The 15,228-nt window shown below is 40.1% G+C and overlaps 1 protein-coding gene across 1 annotated transcript in view; it reads right to left on the reverse strand.

The window, feature by feature from the left end:
• tpra (translocated promoter region a, nuclear basket protein) overlaps window positions 1-15,228 on the reverse strand; it is a 58,126-nt gene that overhangs the window by 3,293 nt on the left and 39,605 nt on the right. Inside the window, exons 33-45 of the mRNA XM_036565311.1 lie at window positions 11,794-11,992; window positions 10,074-10,270; window positions 9,663-9,736; window positions 8,578-8,768; window positions 8,064-8,309; window positions 6,715-6,860; window positions 6,467-6,547; window positions 4,695-4,898; window positions 3,541-3,657; window positions 3,117-3,207; window positions 1,803-2,011; window positions 536-607; window positions 344-435 (exon numbers count right to left, since the gene is read on the reverse strand). Of these exons, the coding sequence (XP_036421204.1) occupies window positions 344-435; window positions 536-607; window positions 1,803-2,011; window positions 3,117-3,207; window positions 3,541-3,657; window positions 4,695-4,898; window positions 6,467-6,547; window positions 6,715-6,860; window positions 8,064-8,309; window positions 8,578-8,768; window positions 9,663-9,736; window positions 10,074-10,270; window positions 11,794-11,992 (1,919 nt within the window). The remainder of the gene's footprint in view (window positions 1-343; window positions 436-535; window positions 608-1,802; window positions 2,012-3,116; window positions 3,208-3,540; window positions 3,658-4,694; window positions 4,899-6,466; window positions 6,548-6,714; window positions 6,861-8,063; window positions 8,310-8,577; window positions 8,769-9,662; window positions 9,737-10,073; window positions 10,271-11,793; window positions 11,993-15,228) is intronic.

Here is a 15,228-nt window from a genome sequence, read left to right on the forward strand (position 1 = left end):
TTGTCACAGGTATCGTGTTTCACTCATAAATGTCACTGTAAAAAACCCGAAACACGTTATTTCACATTCGCTCTGACTTCAGAGTAAAGAAAATTGCAGTGCCTTGAGGTTTATCCTACGTTACAAGAGCACAAGCTATTGGGTAAATTTAACTAATAAAACTATGGACCTCAAAATCAACATTTGATTTATTCCACCGCTAGCGAACTCTTGCAAGCCATGTGCTGCATATGGTGGACCAGTTTTCTGTTGGTGCTCCACTGAAGTACGTGGAACATCTTATGCCTATTGCCGAAATGGGAATACAGCATTAATCCCTGTTCCACATCCAGCTCCTACTTACTGAATCGCCTCAGCAAAGCCGTCAGTGCGGTGCGGCACCACGAGAGTCGGAGTGCTGGGAACCATCCTGTCGTCATCATCAAAGAAGTGTTGCTGCAGGAAGAAAACATGCAGAGAAAACCTTCTTAGATCTACTGAGGGTTTTTTAATAAATGCAGAGAAAACAGGTGAAGGAGAATAAGTGTCTTTTTACCATGCTTCCTATTCCAGGAGTAAGTTGGGGTGCTCGGCTCATCGATGATCGTCTAGGCTGGCCTGACTGCCTCTGTGAGGAAACAAAAAATTATGATAGCTCCTTCTTAGCTTCACAACTTCAGAAAATTCTACAGTTTCTGTGGAATTAACAAATGTTTTCTTTCTGGGTCAGTCAACATGCTGACGTGAATGAACGGTGAATGAATGGTTTAATGGTAAGCATTAAAGAAGTCTTTCACACTGCTGAAAGACTGTGAAAGAGGCATTTTAAAAACGTTTAAAGGAATCAGTTCAACACAAACAGTTTTCCCCCCTCATGCAGCCGATCAGCCAAGACGTTTGGTGTCTGAAGTTTGCAAGCTTGCTTCTTTAGCTTCGCGCTGGAGCTACAAGGCTAATGTAGTGAATAAGTAATGTAAGCTTATACGCCCCAAATTAGCGTGGTGTTAACTCCACACCTAAATCACACATTGGCTTCAAACCGTGTGGTGGTGTTTAGTATCTCTAACAGACTTGCATATGTGGGTTCTGACACTGTATGAAACTCTTATCTATAAACATAGAAAAAAGTATGGTGAGGTGACTACAAACAGTAGTGTTGAGAATTTGCAGTCTAAATTTGATCAACATTCATATTTTTTGAAAGAATTAGTGTCAGAGTGAGATATGGAGAATGTGAGAGATGTAAAATCGCACATGATTTGTTATAAGTTCAATATCAGTGACTTATTATTGGAGAAATGAATTTATAGGTCCATATTGTGGAAACTCTTTGTATGTTTTTTGAAAATTAAAGGGTTTGATGTAATATGTAAACACTGAACTGCAAAAACAGCTTGTTTTGAAATTGTTTTTGTGCTGTCATGTTTTCATGATGTCATTAAATGTCCAGCATACAGCAGTTTAGCCATGCCGCAGTTATACGTAACTTCTGCTGAAATTATAAGGAAGGCTTCAGCCTGGACTGCTTTTTAAACGAGGCACAATACATATGTAAATGAGTTCTGCTCTGATTGGCTGTCCTGTATTGTACCTCATATATATATATATATATATATATATATATATATATATATATATATATATATATATATATATATATAATATATATATATATTAGTCTTACGATCCTTTTAGGAAACTACAAACAAAAACTCTTCAAGATGAGAAGTCGATAACATCTGCAGTATGAGATACTGTGAACTGTGCTCTTTTAACTAAACTGGTCATGTGCAGCATTGCTGGCTGGTGTAGAGTGGGTTTACCTGCACGAGCGGTGGTCCGAGCTCAGGGATGGGGTGTATGTTGAGGCGGGGTGGGGGCGTGTGGTGCAGTCTGCGGGGGGACTGCGGCAGGCGTGGGCCGAGGCTGGAGGACGTAGTGCTGGAGGTGCTGGCTGTGCTGGGGGTCACCTGCAGCTCCCTCACAGGCTCAGCCGCAGGACTCGGCTCCACGGTGCTAACGCTGGCTTCACCTACACAGGGGGTCATTAAAGGAGGAGCTCAGACAGCAATGCTAACTCTGTCAGTGAAGAACGAAGGCTAATGGGGGTCATACAGCGTGGTCCTAACATTCAGCGTTAGCCGTGGTAGCACTTTCAGGACATGTTAAAATGCATGATGACCGAAACAGAAGATCTCTACCGTCATGTTCTTTCAGAACTTTCGAAGGTCATTAACAGACCTTCATGTGCAGCGAAAAGTATGTGAACTTTTTCACTGTATTGTTTATGTTATTATTATGTTTATTTGCATTTATTTCAACGTTATAGTGTTTTTACAAACACAAACACACTTTCGTCCCACATAAATGGCTTTTAAACAACATCTTTAAATGCCTGAGAGTTTGATACAGTGTTCTATGTGTATATTGAACAACACCTTGAATCTCCTTTACAGAGGAAAAACAAAAGGTTCTTAACTTTTAACGCAAGTTTATGTTACAAGATTTTGTTGTAAGTCTTTTGGACTGTTTCTATTGGTCTGCTGATCAAGAAATTTTGACAGAAGCTAAGTGGGAGCTAGAATTTTAAGTTATGTAAAATAAATAAATAAATAAATAAATAAATATTAAAGATTGAGATGCAAGGCTTTGTGATACGTTTCCGTGGAAACAGAAAACCCGAGGCACGCCGTCTGTAATAACTGAGTGAACACTTCTTCGAGGTTTACCGTCAGTTCAGAATCAACTCTGAAAATGTAAACGTGTTGCTAGACTCTGCCATTATAAACCCCACATGCTACTGTGGCTCGTTCTGTCTCCCCAGTTCTTAAGACTGTTACTGTTGTGGGTTTGAAGGAGGTGCATTAGAGGACGGCGGTGGTTCTGTTGCATGCGAGTTAGAAGGGGTCGAGAAGAGTACAGACTGTGCACGTTAAGAAGTTGCGATGATTTTTGGTACATAACTCTTTTCTCCATTGGAAACATGATCAAAAACTACAGTATTTCCTGAAGTTTTTTTCAAGGTCTGTTGATTATCTTAACTAATGTTTCTAAAGCTCTGAAAGAAAGCAACCTGTAGAAATCTTCTGCTTGTTCTAGAAGCAGCGACACGTATGTATGCATGCATGTGTCTTTACCACTGCTCTGTGAATCTGCTTGTTTCTGGATGGAGTCTGACGCTCCCTGACTCTCCTCGTTCTCAGTGCCCGGGTCAGTGGCCTCTGCCGCCTGTGATACAGCACCACCAAAACAAGAGACTCAGTATGATTAGAGAAAACTAGTACTTATCTAATCTACTGTATGAGCGGAAAACAAAAATCATGAAATCAGTGCATTAAAAATAACTGAAATACTATTTAAATCGTATTAAAAATTAAACAGTGACGTGGTTTGTTTTTACATAAAGAGTGAAAATGCAATATTTATTATAAACAAAACACTGAAAACTGAATAAAACTGAAATAAATTCCACTAAAAATGAAAAACACAGAAATAAAAATGACATTAAAACACAACAAAAACAAGGAGCATCATAAACTCAGAGCAAAGAGCTGCAGGCACCTCAGTGTCGTCTCCCTCAAACGGCTCATTGGCGTCTCCGCTCCCTTCGTTACTCTCCTCTCCTTCTGCCATTGCGCCATCTCCATCCTCATCATCCTCATCTTCTTCCTCCCCGTACTGCAGAAAGAAGAAGAGGATAAACAGAAAGATGTGCGTTTAAAATTAGGACGCTGATGTTTCGATTTAGACGTCACACACCAGCGTTTTGTCTCTGCTGATTCTCAGGGTTGCCGACCTTTTTAGGAAACACATTTTCAAAGACAATTTCCATGACTTAGTCGTGTGCAGAAGTTTGGGTGCGCCTGGTCAAAAGACATTTTGTTGATGAATCAAGAAATATAAAATGTGACTTTTGCACAGGCCACATTTTACCAATACGGTGAACTGCAAACATTTTGGAACCAATCAATTATAATATTATTTAATAGAGCATCTGGTCAATTTTGGTCAAAACAAAATACTGTTTTCTTGTACTACTTTCATATCATTACAGAGATGATGTAACAAGATTTTACTCTAAGTCACTTTGGACCTTTCTATCAGTTCATTCATCATAAAATTTTGACTCAATATAAAGGGAAGTCAGCAAAAGAAATAAAAAAGAAAGAAAAACAACAAAAAAAATGGAGATACAAGACACATGGAGATACGAGACACACACACACACACACACACACACAGCTGCTGTCGGAATAAAAACCTCGTATCTCCAAAATGGTAACTTTACAGGAGAAGGAAAAAACACACTTTACTTTCAATGTAAGTCAAAGGAACCAGAATTTTTTCCAAGTAATTATGGGCCGTTTCTTTTGGTCCATTCATCATGAAATTTTTACACAAATGTGAAGGACAACGGGCATTTTTAAATTAGGCCAAAAACCAAAAACCGACAAAAATGGAGATACAGGGTCTTGTTCAGACAACAGCGATATATGGATATTTAATCCACCACTGTTTAAGTTCAGTTCCTACAGTCACAAATATACAGCCAGCAATTTTTCCTCTAACTGAACCGAGTCGTAGCGAAATGTGAGGTTTCATGATGTACCTAATTAAAAAATCATAATTAAATCACATAAATGTACATCACTATAAGTAGTTATGAGACTTTGAGTTTTAAGAGCTTCAACTCTTCTTCTTAATTGTGTTCTGACCTGTCCGGTCTCCTCTTCGGCCTCCTCTTCTTCCTCACTGTCGGTGTCCGTCTCTATGACGATGACGTCGTGCCGTTGTTCGTCAGATGAGTCCTGTGCGCTGAGCTGAGACTCTGAGGGCTGCTGGGATTCGCTCACCTGATCCCCAGGAACAGACTGAGAGAGAGACTCCTCTACGACTTCACCCACTACAGGGAAGCTCTCCTGTAAGAAAACACAGAAACTCAGTGCTGCACCAGAAAAACATGGTCATTTTCAAAGCCTGAAGTTTTAAGCAGCGGAAAACAAGAAGGAGACTGTCATCCAAATAACATCACGGCTGTGATTTGGTCACCGCAGCTGTAATGTTATCCATGATATGAGTCCAACTGCCTTTATACAACAGTTTAGCAAAACAAAGGAAAAAGTAAAAGTAAAGAACAAACAAGTAACAATTATGTTTACAGGCACATCAGTGGTTCAGTATTAATGTGGCAGCTAGTATAACTGAGGTATGATCATGTAAATGTACTAAACATAAATATTAAATACACTTATTAAAATTATTACAGTATTTATCTACAGTATGTGCCACCAAATTCAACATCAACAACGGAGAACAGTTGGCTGTACATGACAATTAATTTTGTTTTTTTTGTGGTTATATTTTGCACTATATTTTGAATGGTATGCTTTCCTTTCTGCTTCTGTTGTTTTGCTTTATTCTGTGCATTGAGTGGGATGTTGTGTTTTCAGGTGTTATGAAACCTCTAGTGGAGAAGTTGTATCTCTTGATATTGAGGGTGAACAATTATTATAAACCTCCTGTCTTAAGCCTCGGGTTCACTACACGACCTTTAGCGTGTGAACAGATTATAAACAGACTGGGCGTCTCTCACTGTCCCACTGGATTTCGATTTTTTCGGGCGACTGAAATATTGGGGATCCACACTGAACGATTGGGGATCACACCCTACTCAACTTTTAAGCTGTTGCTGAACTGAACTGAGCTCACTGAACTCGCGAGAACTCGCGCATTCTCCTGTTACCAGGAGACCCAAATAAACGAAAGTGGAGCTGCTGCTGTTTTCTCTGCCGCTTGCGCTGAGACAGTAAAAAAAGCAGTAGGTAAACATGTTTAAGTGAGAATCATGGCTTTAAAACTGTGGTCAGTTTGGTATTTTTTAAGAGTTTTAAATGTACATAAACTCGATTCGGGCCTTAAACTTAAAGCTTCGCTCCACATGAGAGACTTTTCGCCATTTTTCTTTGTTTGCTTGCTGTATTTTCTTCTTTCTCGCGTTTTCATTGGCTGTTGCAGGAGTCTGTTCAGACTGAGTCGCTGGCCAATTTACACTAGATTACACTCAGAGTCGGGTCGGAAAAAATCAAACGTTTGATAAACTCCAACTAGTCTGAAACACAATCGGGAGGCAAAAAAATCTGAGTCTGCGCCCCTCACACACGACTCGATTCTCTCTCCAGCTGTCGAGTCCAACTGACTCAAAAATCAGGGCTGAAATCGGGGTAGAAGTCTACCCTAAACCCTAAAATAGTTCCACGTGGCCAATTTCACTGTTGATCCGCTGCTGCTCGAACTGTTTGAATGTAAGTTTGCAAAGGAAGCAAACAGAGCTTTTAATCGTTGTTTCTCATTTTTAAAATCATATTAATGGTTTGTTGAGTGTTCGATTTTGACACTTGGTTGAGTCCTATTATCAGATAACACACAGTGCTTTTCAATAATTTTCATGGTCAGAACCAACTGCTGTATAAAATGTATTGCTGCGTACCTCACTAGCGTCTGGAGCTTCCAGTGCATCTCCAGGAGCTTCAGCTTCTGCATCATTACTCTCCTCAGCACCAACATCCTCCTGCAAAGAGAAGGGTTTCTTAAAGCTTCTTAAAAGACAGAGTCTGACCAATTATACAGCCCCAATTATTCTGAAGGAATGAGAGAGAATGAACAAACACACAGTCTGCACACAGCAACTATCACATTACTGTCAGGCTGAAACACCGTGTTTCAGATAAAGCTCACCTCCACTCCGGTTCTCTGGACGAAGCGGATCTTCTTGGGCAGCGGTTCGGTCAGGTCGTCCTGTGTGCTGTCCGTCACCTCAGCGGAACTCTCCAGCTCCTCTTCTCGAATGCGCTTCTGCAGAGATGAGCCGGCACTCGCCGACACTAACGTGCACAAGCCAGATGACGACAGTTATTCTCTATAGCTTTAGAATCTGAACGTTGTGACACAGATTGGGATTGTGTTGCGATTTTAGGGCTGAAAGATTCATCGTTTTTAAATCAAAATCACAAATTGAGTGCAATTTTCATCATGGTCCATGATCAATACTGTTGATAGGTAAATTTAATCTAATAACATGTAGCTTGTGAAGCATTTTAGATGAATTCGACTAATCAGAAGCAACCAAAAATCCATGTGTTGTGACATTAAAACCACAAATAACCAGCAGGCTGGTGCACTGCGCTAAGCGCTCAAGCCTCAAGCCAGAAAAAGTGTACGCTGGTCTTCTCAGCCAAGAAAAGGCCCATAAATCAATTTATAGAAAACAATCACAACTTAAACCATCATCGCAATATTGGACAAAAAAAAATCGCAATTAGATATTTTGCCAAAATCGTTCAGCCGTATGTGATTGTGTACTAAGAAACTGTTTCGTGATGTTACATTTAAGCAGCATCGTCCACCCCTATTCACTCCCACTCACTCACACACCGGTTATATGTACAGATAGTCACATGCAAATTTCTGCGCATTCCTTGCTCAAACGCCGTTTTGTTGATTTTCTAAGTGATAAGTTAACACATCCTCTGCAGAGAACACACTGCTGCACAATTACTGTTTATTTGTTGAATTGAACATAAAAAGGTAAAGAGGCTTGTGTAACATTTATGTACATTTTATAGGTTAGGTTTTATTTCTTTTCCGGTTTGTTAAACTCGGCAAATTAACCACGTGAACAATAATCAGCAGAAAATGGAATTATTGCAGAAAATTGTGCACAATAATTAGCAGGAAAATGTCATATTAAAGTGTGTAAAGCTCTGTAGAGAATGCGCTTGGTTTGTTGAGTGGAGGACGATAATGATCTGGGGCTGTTCTTCGGGGTTTGGGCCCCTTAGTTCCAGTAAGGGTGACATCAATAGTCAATTATATGCTTCTAATTTTGAGGCTACAGTTTGGTGAAGACCCTTTTCTGTTCCAGCGTGACTGAGCCCCTGTGCACAATGCGAGCTCCATAAAGACATGGTTTGATGAATTTGGTACGTATAATTGTAAACCAAACAATATTGTTCATTTTTTAAAGGTATTTCTTATGAGCAGTGTTCATAACATAGACTTTTTGCATATTATGAAAATAAACACACCTGCACCAAAGACAGCAGTGGAGGTGGACGGTCTCTCCATCTGAGAGCTGTGCACCGCCTCTATCATGGGCACTGCCGCGGGCTCCTGACTGGTCTGCTGCTGAGTGGGCTGGACGAAGGCAGTGGCCTGGCTCTGCTGGACGTTCAGGATCGGCTGCGTGCTCTGGACGTTTGGACTAGTGGAGCGCACTGAGCCGCTGCCAAACACGGTCACGTGTTCCACAGGAGCCTCAGACGGCTGCAGGGCTGCAGACGGGACAAGAATAAGAATAAAGAATAACTGTGTTAAAAACTGTGACAAAATGGAAGATAAATAAATAATTAAATAAATAAATAAATATTTTTTTTTCTTCAATAGAGGAGGTTTAAAAAGGAATACCTTAATTTTTGTTATTTTAAATACAATAATTCTAACAAATAAAGAAGATTTAAAGTGACAGTTTCATATAAAGGAAGTTAATAAGTAGGTTTTCTCTTCGACCAGTTCAGGTGAACTGAAATCACTCTGCCTCACCCTCCTGCGTCTCCGCCTGAGCGGTGGGCATGACCGTGGCGGTGGGTGTTGCAGTGGTAACAGTAGCAGGTGTGATCATGGGGCGGATGCTGGCTCTGGGGGTGGACTTGCTGCTGGGAGTGGGCTTGCTGGCTGCTCCAGCCACTGGAGTGGGTTTGATGTTTGCTGTAGGGGGCTCAGTGGTCGTGGCACTGGAGACAGAAGACAAATTGAATATGATTAAAAAATAAATCATCTTACATTATAGTGTATCACACGACTACACAACACTAGTATATTTGTGATACTCATACGCCCCGTTACGTGTGCATAATTTTGCTTGTACAGCAATATGCAAAAGTTTGAACGCCCCTGGTCAAATGACATAATTGGATGATTTTCTATGTGAAAGAAAATACATGAAAAAAATGTTTTATTTTAGCCAACAAACAGTAATAAAGTAAACACAAAAAAGAAAATCAGGAAAACATGGAATCTGAGGAGGGGCGCCCAAACATTTGCATACAACTGTATGTATATGGGGGCAACGTCTCTGACAAATAAATAAGAAAAATAAATAAATAAATAAAATAAACAAATAAAGATTTGTTGTATGGTAATATCATATTTTATTACTGGCTTCGGCGGTACTGATACAGAATACAGAACTGAGCCTTTTAATAAACCCAAAAACTTGTGCACTGTCCCCTTTAATGTCCGAATTTTACACAGTAAGAGCACAGACAGAACTGAGAAACGTAACAGCTCAGGAAATGTCCATAAATCAGCTGCAGTCACCTCATATCTGTTTACTGTCTGATAACACATATGAGCAGTCATATGAACTTATTTTTCACTATTATTCAGCCAATATATTTCCACTATAAGTCATCGCATTGTGTTTTATTTATAAAATATACATCCAACTTGAGCGACAAACACGTGAAATGTGGTGATTTTCTTTTATAATTGCAGTTTCCATTAAGTAATTCAGTGTCATAATCTGAGTAAAAATATGTGGATAGAAAATAAAGTCAGCCAAAGCAACTGTCCAAACACTTTCGGAGCTCATTGTAATCTAAAATCTAAAGTCTGTGAGTTTGTACCTTCCCCTGTCAGCAGCAGGGGTGGGCTTCAGAGTGATCTGTCTGCTTTCAGAGGGTCTCTGCTGCTCCTGAGTCTGCAAAAGAGAACAGGAATGAACATCCCCAGTCAACAAATACACCTGGCAAACCACATATGCATCTCCTGGACTTTAAACTAGGTGAAACTGCTTTGTCCTTACGGTCCTGCTCTGGAACAAACGAACGTCTTAGATCCGTTTATTTTATTCTGTGGTTTTATAGATTGTCCTTTTATCTTTGCTTTTCTTCTTTTAACATACTAAATATCTTTAAGCTTATTAATATTGTTCATATTATTCCCTTAAATGTTTTGAGCTGCATTATGATGTATAAAAATTTGCTAGTGATATCTGTGGTATCTAGCATTGTCCTGGTCTGCAGTACGTGCGGTACCTTGCTGGTTCCCTGCTCCGCCGGTTCGTCTCTCTGTTCTCCGTGTCTCTCCTGCTGCTCCCTCAGCTCCCTGAGCTCTCGCTCCTGCCGGCTCAGCCGCCCTTCATACTGAGACTTCAGCGCACTCATCCTCACTTCCAGCTCCTCCCGCTGCTGCTTCAGCTCCTCATTTTCTTTAGCCAGCTGCTCCTTCGCATCTACATATCATATAGAGGTACAATTTACACCAAACACAGTTAAACAATAACAGAGTCTCACACCTCAGACTCAAACGCTGAGTCAGGTACGATTTAACTGATGGCAAAATTCAAAATTTACTAAATTTGTCTCTTATCCCTCAATATTGTTGAGTTGATAAGTCAAGCCATGTTTGGCAAGTTTACTTCCTTTGTTTTGCTACTGTAGCTAACAGGTACAGTACACTGTTAGAAATAAAGGTTCTGTGGGTCTCAGTCATGCTTGAACAGGAAAGGGTCTTCCCCAAACTGCTGCCCCCCCAAGTCAGAAGTATATAATTGTCTAAAATACCTTTGTCTGCTGTGGCATTAACATCACCCTTCACTGGAACTAAGGAGCCCAAACCCTGAAAAACAGCCCCAGCTCATCATCCCTCCTCCACCAAACTTTACTGTTGGCACTCTGCATTCTGGTAGGTAGTGTTCTTCTGGCATCCACCAAACCCAGACTCATCCATCAGACTGCCAGATAGTGAAGCACGATTCATCTCTCTGGAGAACTTTTCCACGGCTCCAGAGTCCAGTGGCGACAAGCTTCACTTAAGCAGACACTTGGCACTGTGCATAGTGATCTTTGGCTTCTGTGAAGCTGCTCAGCCTGGAAACCCATTTAATGAAGCTCCTGACGCAGTTCTTGTGTGGATGTTGCTTCCAGAGGCAGTTAGAACTTAGCAAATCGGACGTTTTAATGTGCTACGCAGTTCAGCACTCGCCGGCCCCGCTCTGTGAGTTTGAGCTATCTACCGCTTTGTGGCTGAGCTGTTGTTGTGCCTAGATGCTTCCATTTCACAATAATAGCACTTACAGTTGACTGGGGAAGATCTAGCAAGACAGAAATTTCATGAACTGACTGGTAACTGAGGCATCCTATGACAGTGCCACGTTTAAAGTCACTGAGCACTTCAATGTGACACATTCCAATGCCAGTGTTCATAGACAGGCCTGTGTGTACCTACTGACCCGGTGAAGAGAGGGGCAAGTTGACCCTGAAAGGTAAAGCAGACTGGTGGAGTGAGCTCAACATGTGATGGCCAGACTGATCCAGAATGAGAATAAGCTAATATCAAAGTTTGAGAAGTAAGGTGGGGGGATATCAAATTACCCCAGATAAATGATATATAAACTGATGTTTGGAACACTGTTTGCGCAGTTGGGTCTCTCGAGACCCCGTGCCACTTAATGCTGGAATAAAGAAAAGCCTTTTTCCCTCTTCCACAAACTCAGCGTCTGAAGACTCTTTCCTTTTTGACATCTTTTGAGAACTTAGACTTAGAGTGTTTAGCAGGTATTAAAAGATTTCTTTTTTATTCATAATATTGTGTTGGAGGACTGGGGTTGAAGGGGGTAGCCCTTGGTCCCAACAGTGGCCGTACAGTGTACTTATATATTTTTAATACCTAGCGATATGATTCCTAAATCATTATGAATCCCTAATGTAAACTTCTGAAGCACAAAAAGGTGCTATATGAGTAAAGGTGAGTTACTGTTGAGCTGGCTGATCTTCTGCTTGGCTCCCATGAAGGCTTTCTTGGTCTTCTCCTCTTTGTCAGTGATCTGCTGCCTGAGCTGCTCCTCCTGAGCGCTTTTTTCCTGCAGCTCAGAGCGGAGGCGGGTCAGCTCGGGCTGAACCTGAGCCAACTGCTCCTGCAGGTTCTTCACTTCAGCCTCGCGCTCTGCAGCAACCTGGACAACGACACAATCATACAGCTTCACAAGAGCTCTTACATACACACCAGGGCCTGAAGGAAATTCACAACACCACTGACACAGATATTAAGTAAAAAAAAATATACATATACATTCACAAATTAAACAGCCTACAATAGCTTCAGTTAAATGGGGCTTTACTACATATATATATATATATATATATATATATATATATATATATATATATATATATATATATATATATATATATATATATATTACACATACATACACACACACACACACGTGGTGGTTCTCGATAGTCAAATTTCTTTTCTTTTGTTTATGATAGGTGGGGTGGTGGAAGAGAGAGGTGAATTGTGAACTTTTTTTTAATATTAATAACTATTTTTTTCTACCTGCTGGTGCACAGTGACATACCCAAAAATCAGAAGTCAGCAGGGCAAAAATCATTACATTCTGATGTGAGTTTACAGGAAAACAAGAAAAGAAAAAAAAAGTTTTGATTTCAAGTTGTCTTTAGACTGACTTAGCAAAACTCACAAACTCTGTAAGCATTCCTGGTTGTTCAAAAAAAAACACATTTCTGAATGTGGTGCAATAATTTTCTGAAACAGTGCAAATAGTGAAATTATATATATATATATATATATATATATATATATATATATATATATATACACACACACACACACACACACACACACACACACGTCTGTGGCGTCACATAACAAAAACACTACTGGAGGAGCGAGAAATCCGACCGGCTCCCTCTGCATTAAAGCCAGGTTAGATCAGGAGTCACAACACAAATGATCAGAAGAGCCATTTTGTCCCTTCAACAAAGTCAAATCACCTTAGGAGCCACAACATTTATGTCCAGTATGTCTCAGTGTGTGTTAATATCCTAGTATGGGCTAAAAATATAAACGAGAGCGCAGATTTACTTCGCTCTGCTTTAAGCTTTAGCTATAGCCTCTTTCCTCCCATCTCCGCCAGAAAACTTTTCTTCAAAACTAGAAGAGTTTCTTGTAAAATGTTTCAGCGTCCGGCTGTTTTACTCAAATATTAGTTAAACCGTTAGATTTCAAATATTAAAATGTGCTGAAATGCGCATCTCCAGCCCTGATGCAGTCCCACTGTCCTGCCTCGTCTACTCAAACTAACAACACAGCCGGAGTCTTTTCTCACCTGCTTTATAACATGGGAAAACCACATATTAACACATCGGAACATCTTTATGAGCTCTGGCTGGTGAGAGTCGGACCACAGAGCCCACACTGATCCTTCTATAAAGTCTCCCACTGGTCCTACCACAGTGATTCATTTATTTTCAGTTCATTCAAACTCGCCAGACTGTTTTCCCATCTGAGCTTTCTGAGGTTTAAGGTGTGATTAAAACCACAGGTTTTAATGTCGGATTAAAACGCTGCAGGATCTTAAGGCTTGATTTGTTTTACAACATGCCTACAAAAGCACAGTGTGTACCGGCATATTTCAGTATGTTGGCACATTTCTCATTTCTCATACAAGTGAAGCAGTAAACCAGAGCCTTATTAGTCACTGAAGGAGTTACTGGGAACACGCTTAACTCTGCATCCTGGAGCTTAACCTCTTTAACTCCTTGAGACCACCGGTGGTTCCAAAATGCACTTCGTCTTATTCTTCATAACTTTCATATTTCATAAGCTACAGTCAGAAGGTGGGGGTCATATGAGAGCTGTAACTGTCTTCTCTCCAGTCAAATGATGTGATCCAGTGAAGTGATGTAATTTTAAACCCTTATAATAAAAGAAGCTGAACTCACTTTTTTTCTACTGAAAGTCGACCCATTTTTCCACAAATCTGAGCTGTAAACTATAAACAGATGGCGTCTCTTCAGTGATCTGCTCTGTAACAATTATTGTTATTGGGTCTAAGATTTTTGGCTTTCAGCAGTAAATTGTAAGCATATAGCAATATGTGTGATCATAAAACACGTTCTGTTAATTTGAGGGAAGCTTTTACAAAACAGATAAATAAATAAAATAAAAAATTACATTTATTTCATGCAGTTACTGAATAATTTGCCTTACGATCTGATGGACAAACCAAAATATACCCACAAGCATAAGAGGTTAAAGTAAGCAGCATCCTGTTATATTGTTGCTATTGGTTGCTAGGGATGGAATGGGGTTAAACACAAAAAAACAAAACAAAATACCAGTTTTAAAACCCAAACTATTGTCACATTAAGCTATATGGGTGTTAAGTATCAATATTTTATTATCAAAAATTACATAATTTTGAATTTTTAATGTGTGTGTAGCTCACTGTTACACTAACAAATTAGCAATATACATTTCTGTCTTAATCCACAAGGTGGCACCATTTCTTTCTGATGAAAACAAGGTCAGTGGAGTATTACAGTTAGAAAGTGTAGTGGAGCACTTATTCCCCCCCCACACAGCGGAGATTTGGGTTTAATCTGAATCAGAAACAACAGTGTAAAACACACACACACACACACACACACACACACACACACACACACACACACACACACACACACACGCACACACACACACGCGCAGAAACACACACACACACACACACACACACCCGGCAAGACTCCTCTCACTGCATTTACTTGCCACTCTAAATTGCTCTCCACTCTTAGAAAATTAAGTAAAGAAAATTTCATTAGTAAAGAAAATGGTTCTATATAGAACCATGAACACTGAAAGAACCCTTTGCATGATTTAGAGTTATCGTGAAAGAGTTCTTCAGATGGAGAATGTGTTGCATGCGTTTCTATATAGAACCTTTTTGAAAATGGTTCTACATAGCACCAGAAATGGTTCTGCTATTGTTATGATGTCAAGCTTGTAACAATAGAAGAACACTGTTTGGTGCCACATGGAGCCCTTTTCAAAAAGGTTCTATATAGAACCATCTACAGTCTCCGTCAATCTGAAGAACACTTTCCACGATGCATAGAACCCTTTAGGATGGTTCTCATGAAGAACCATCTTTTCTAACAGTGCAGAGCAATTTACAGTGGTGAGTAAAGGCAGTGAGAGGAGTCTTGCCCTGCGTGTGTGTGTGTGTGTGTGTGTGTGTGTGTGTGTGTGTGTGTGTTTTGCAGCTGGTGTTTCTGATTCAGATTAAACCCAAATCTCCTCTGTGTAGATAAGTATGTGCTCATCTACACTAACTGCAAAACTACTAACCTTGTTTTCACCAGAAAGAAATGGCGCCATCTAGTG

This window comes from Colossoma macropomum, unplaced genomic scaffold (genome assembly GCF_904425465.1).
Source record: "Colossoma macropomum unplaced genomic scaffold, Colossoma_macropomum, whole genome shotgun sequence".
NCBI classification, from domain to species: Eukaryota; Metazoa; Chordata; class Actinopteri; order Characiformes; family Serrasalmidae; genus Colossoma; species Colossoma macropomum.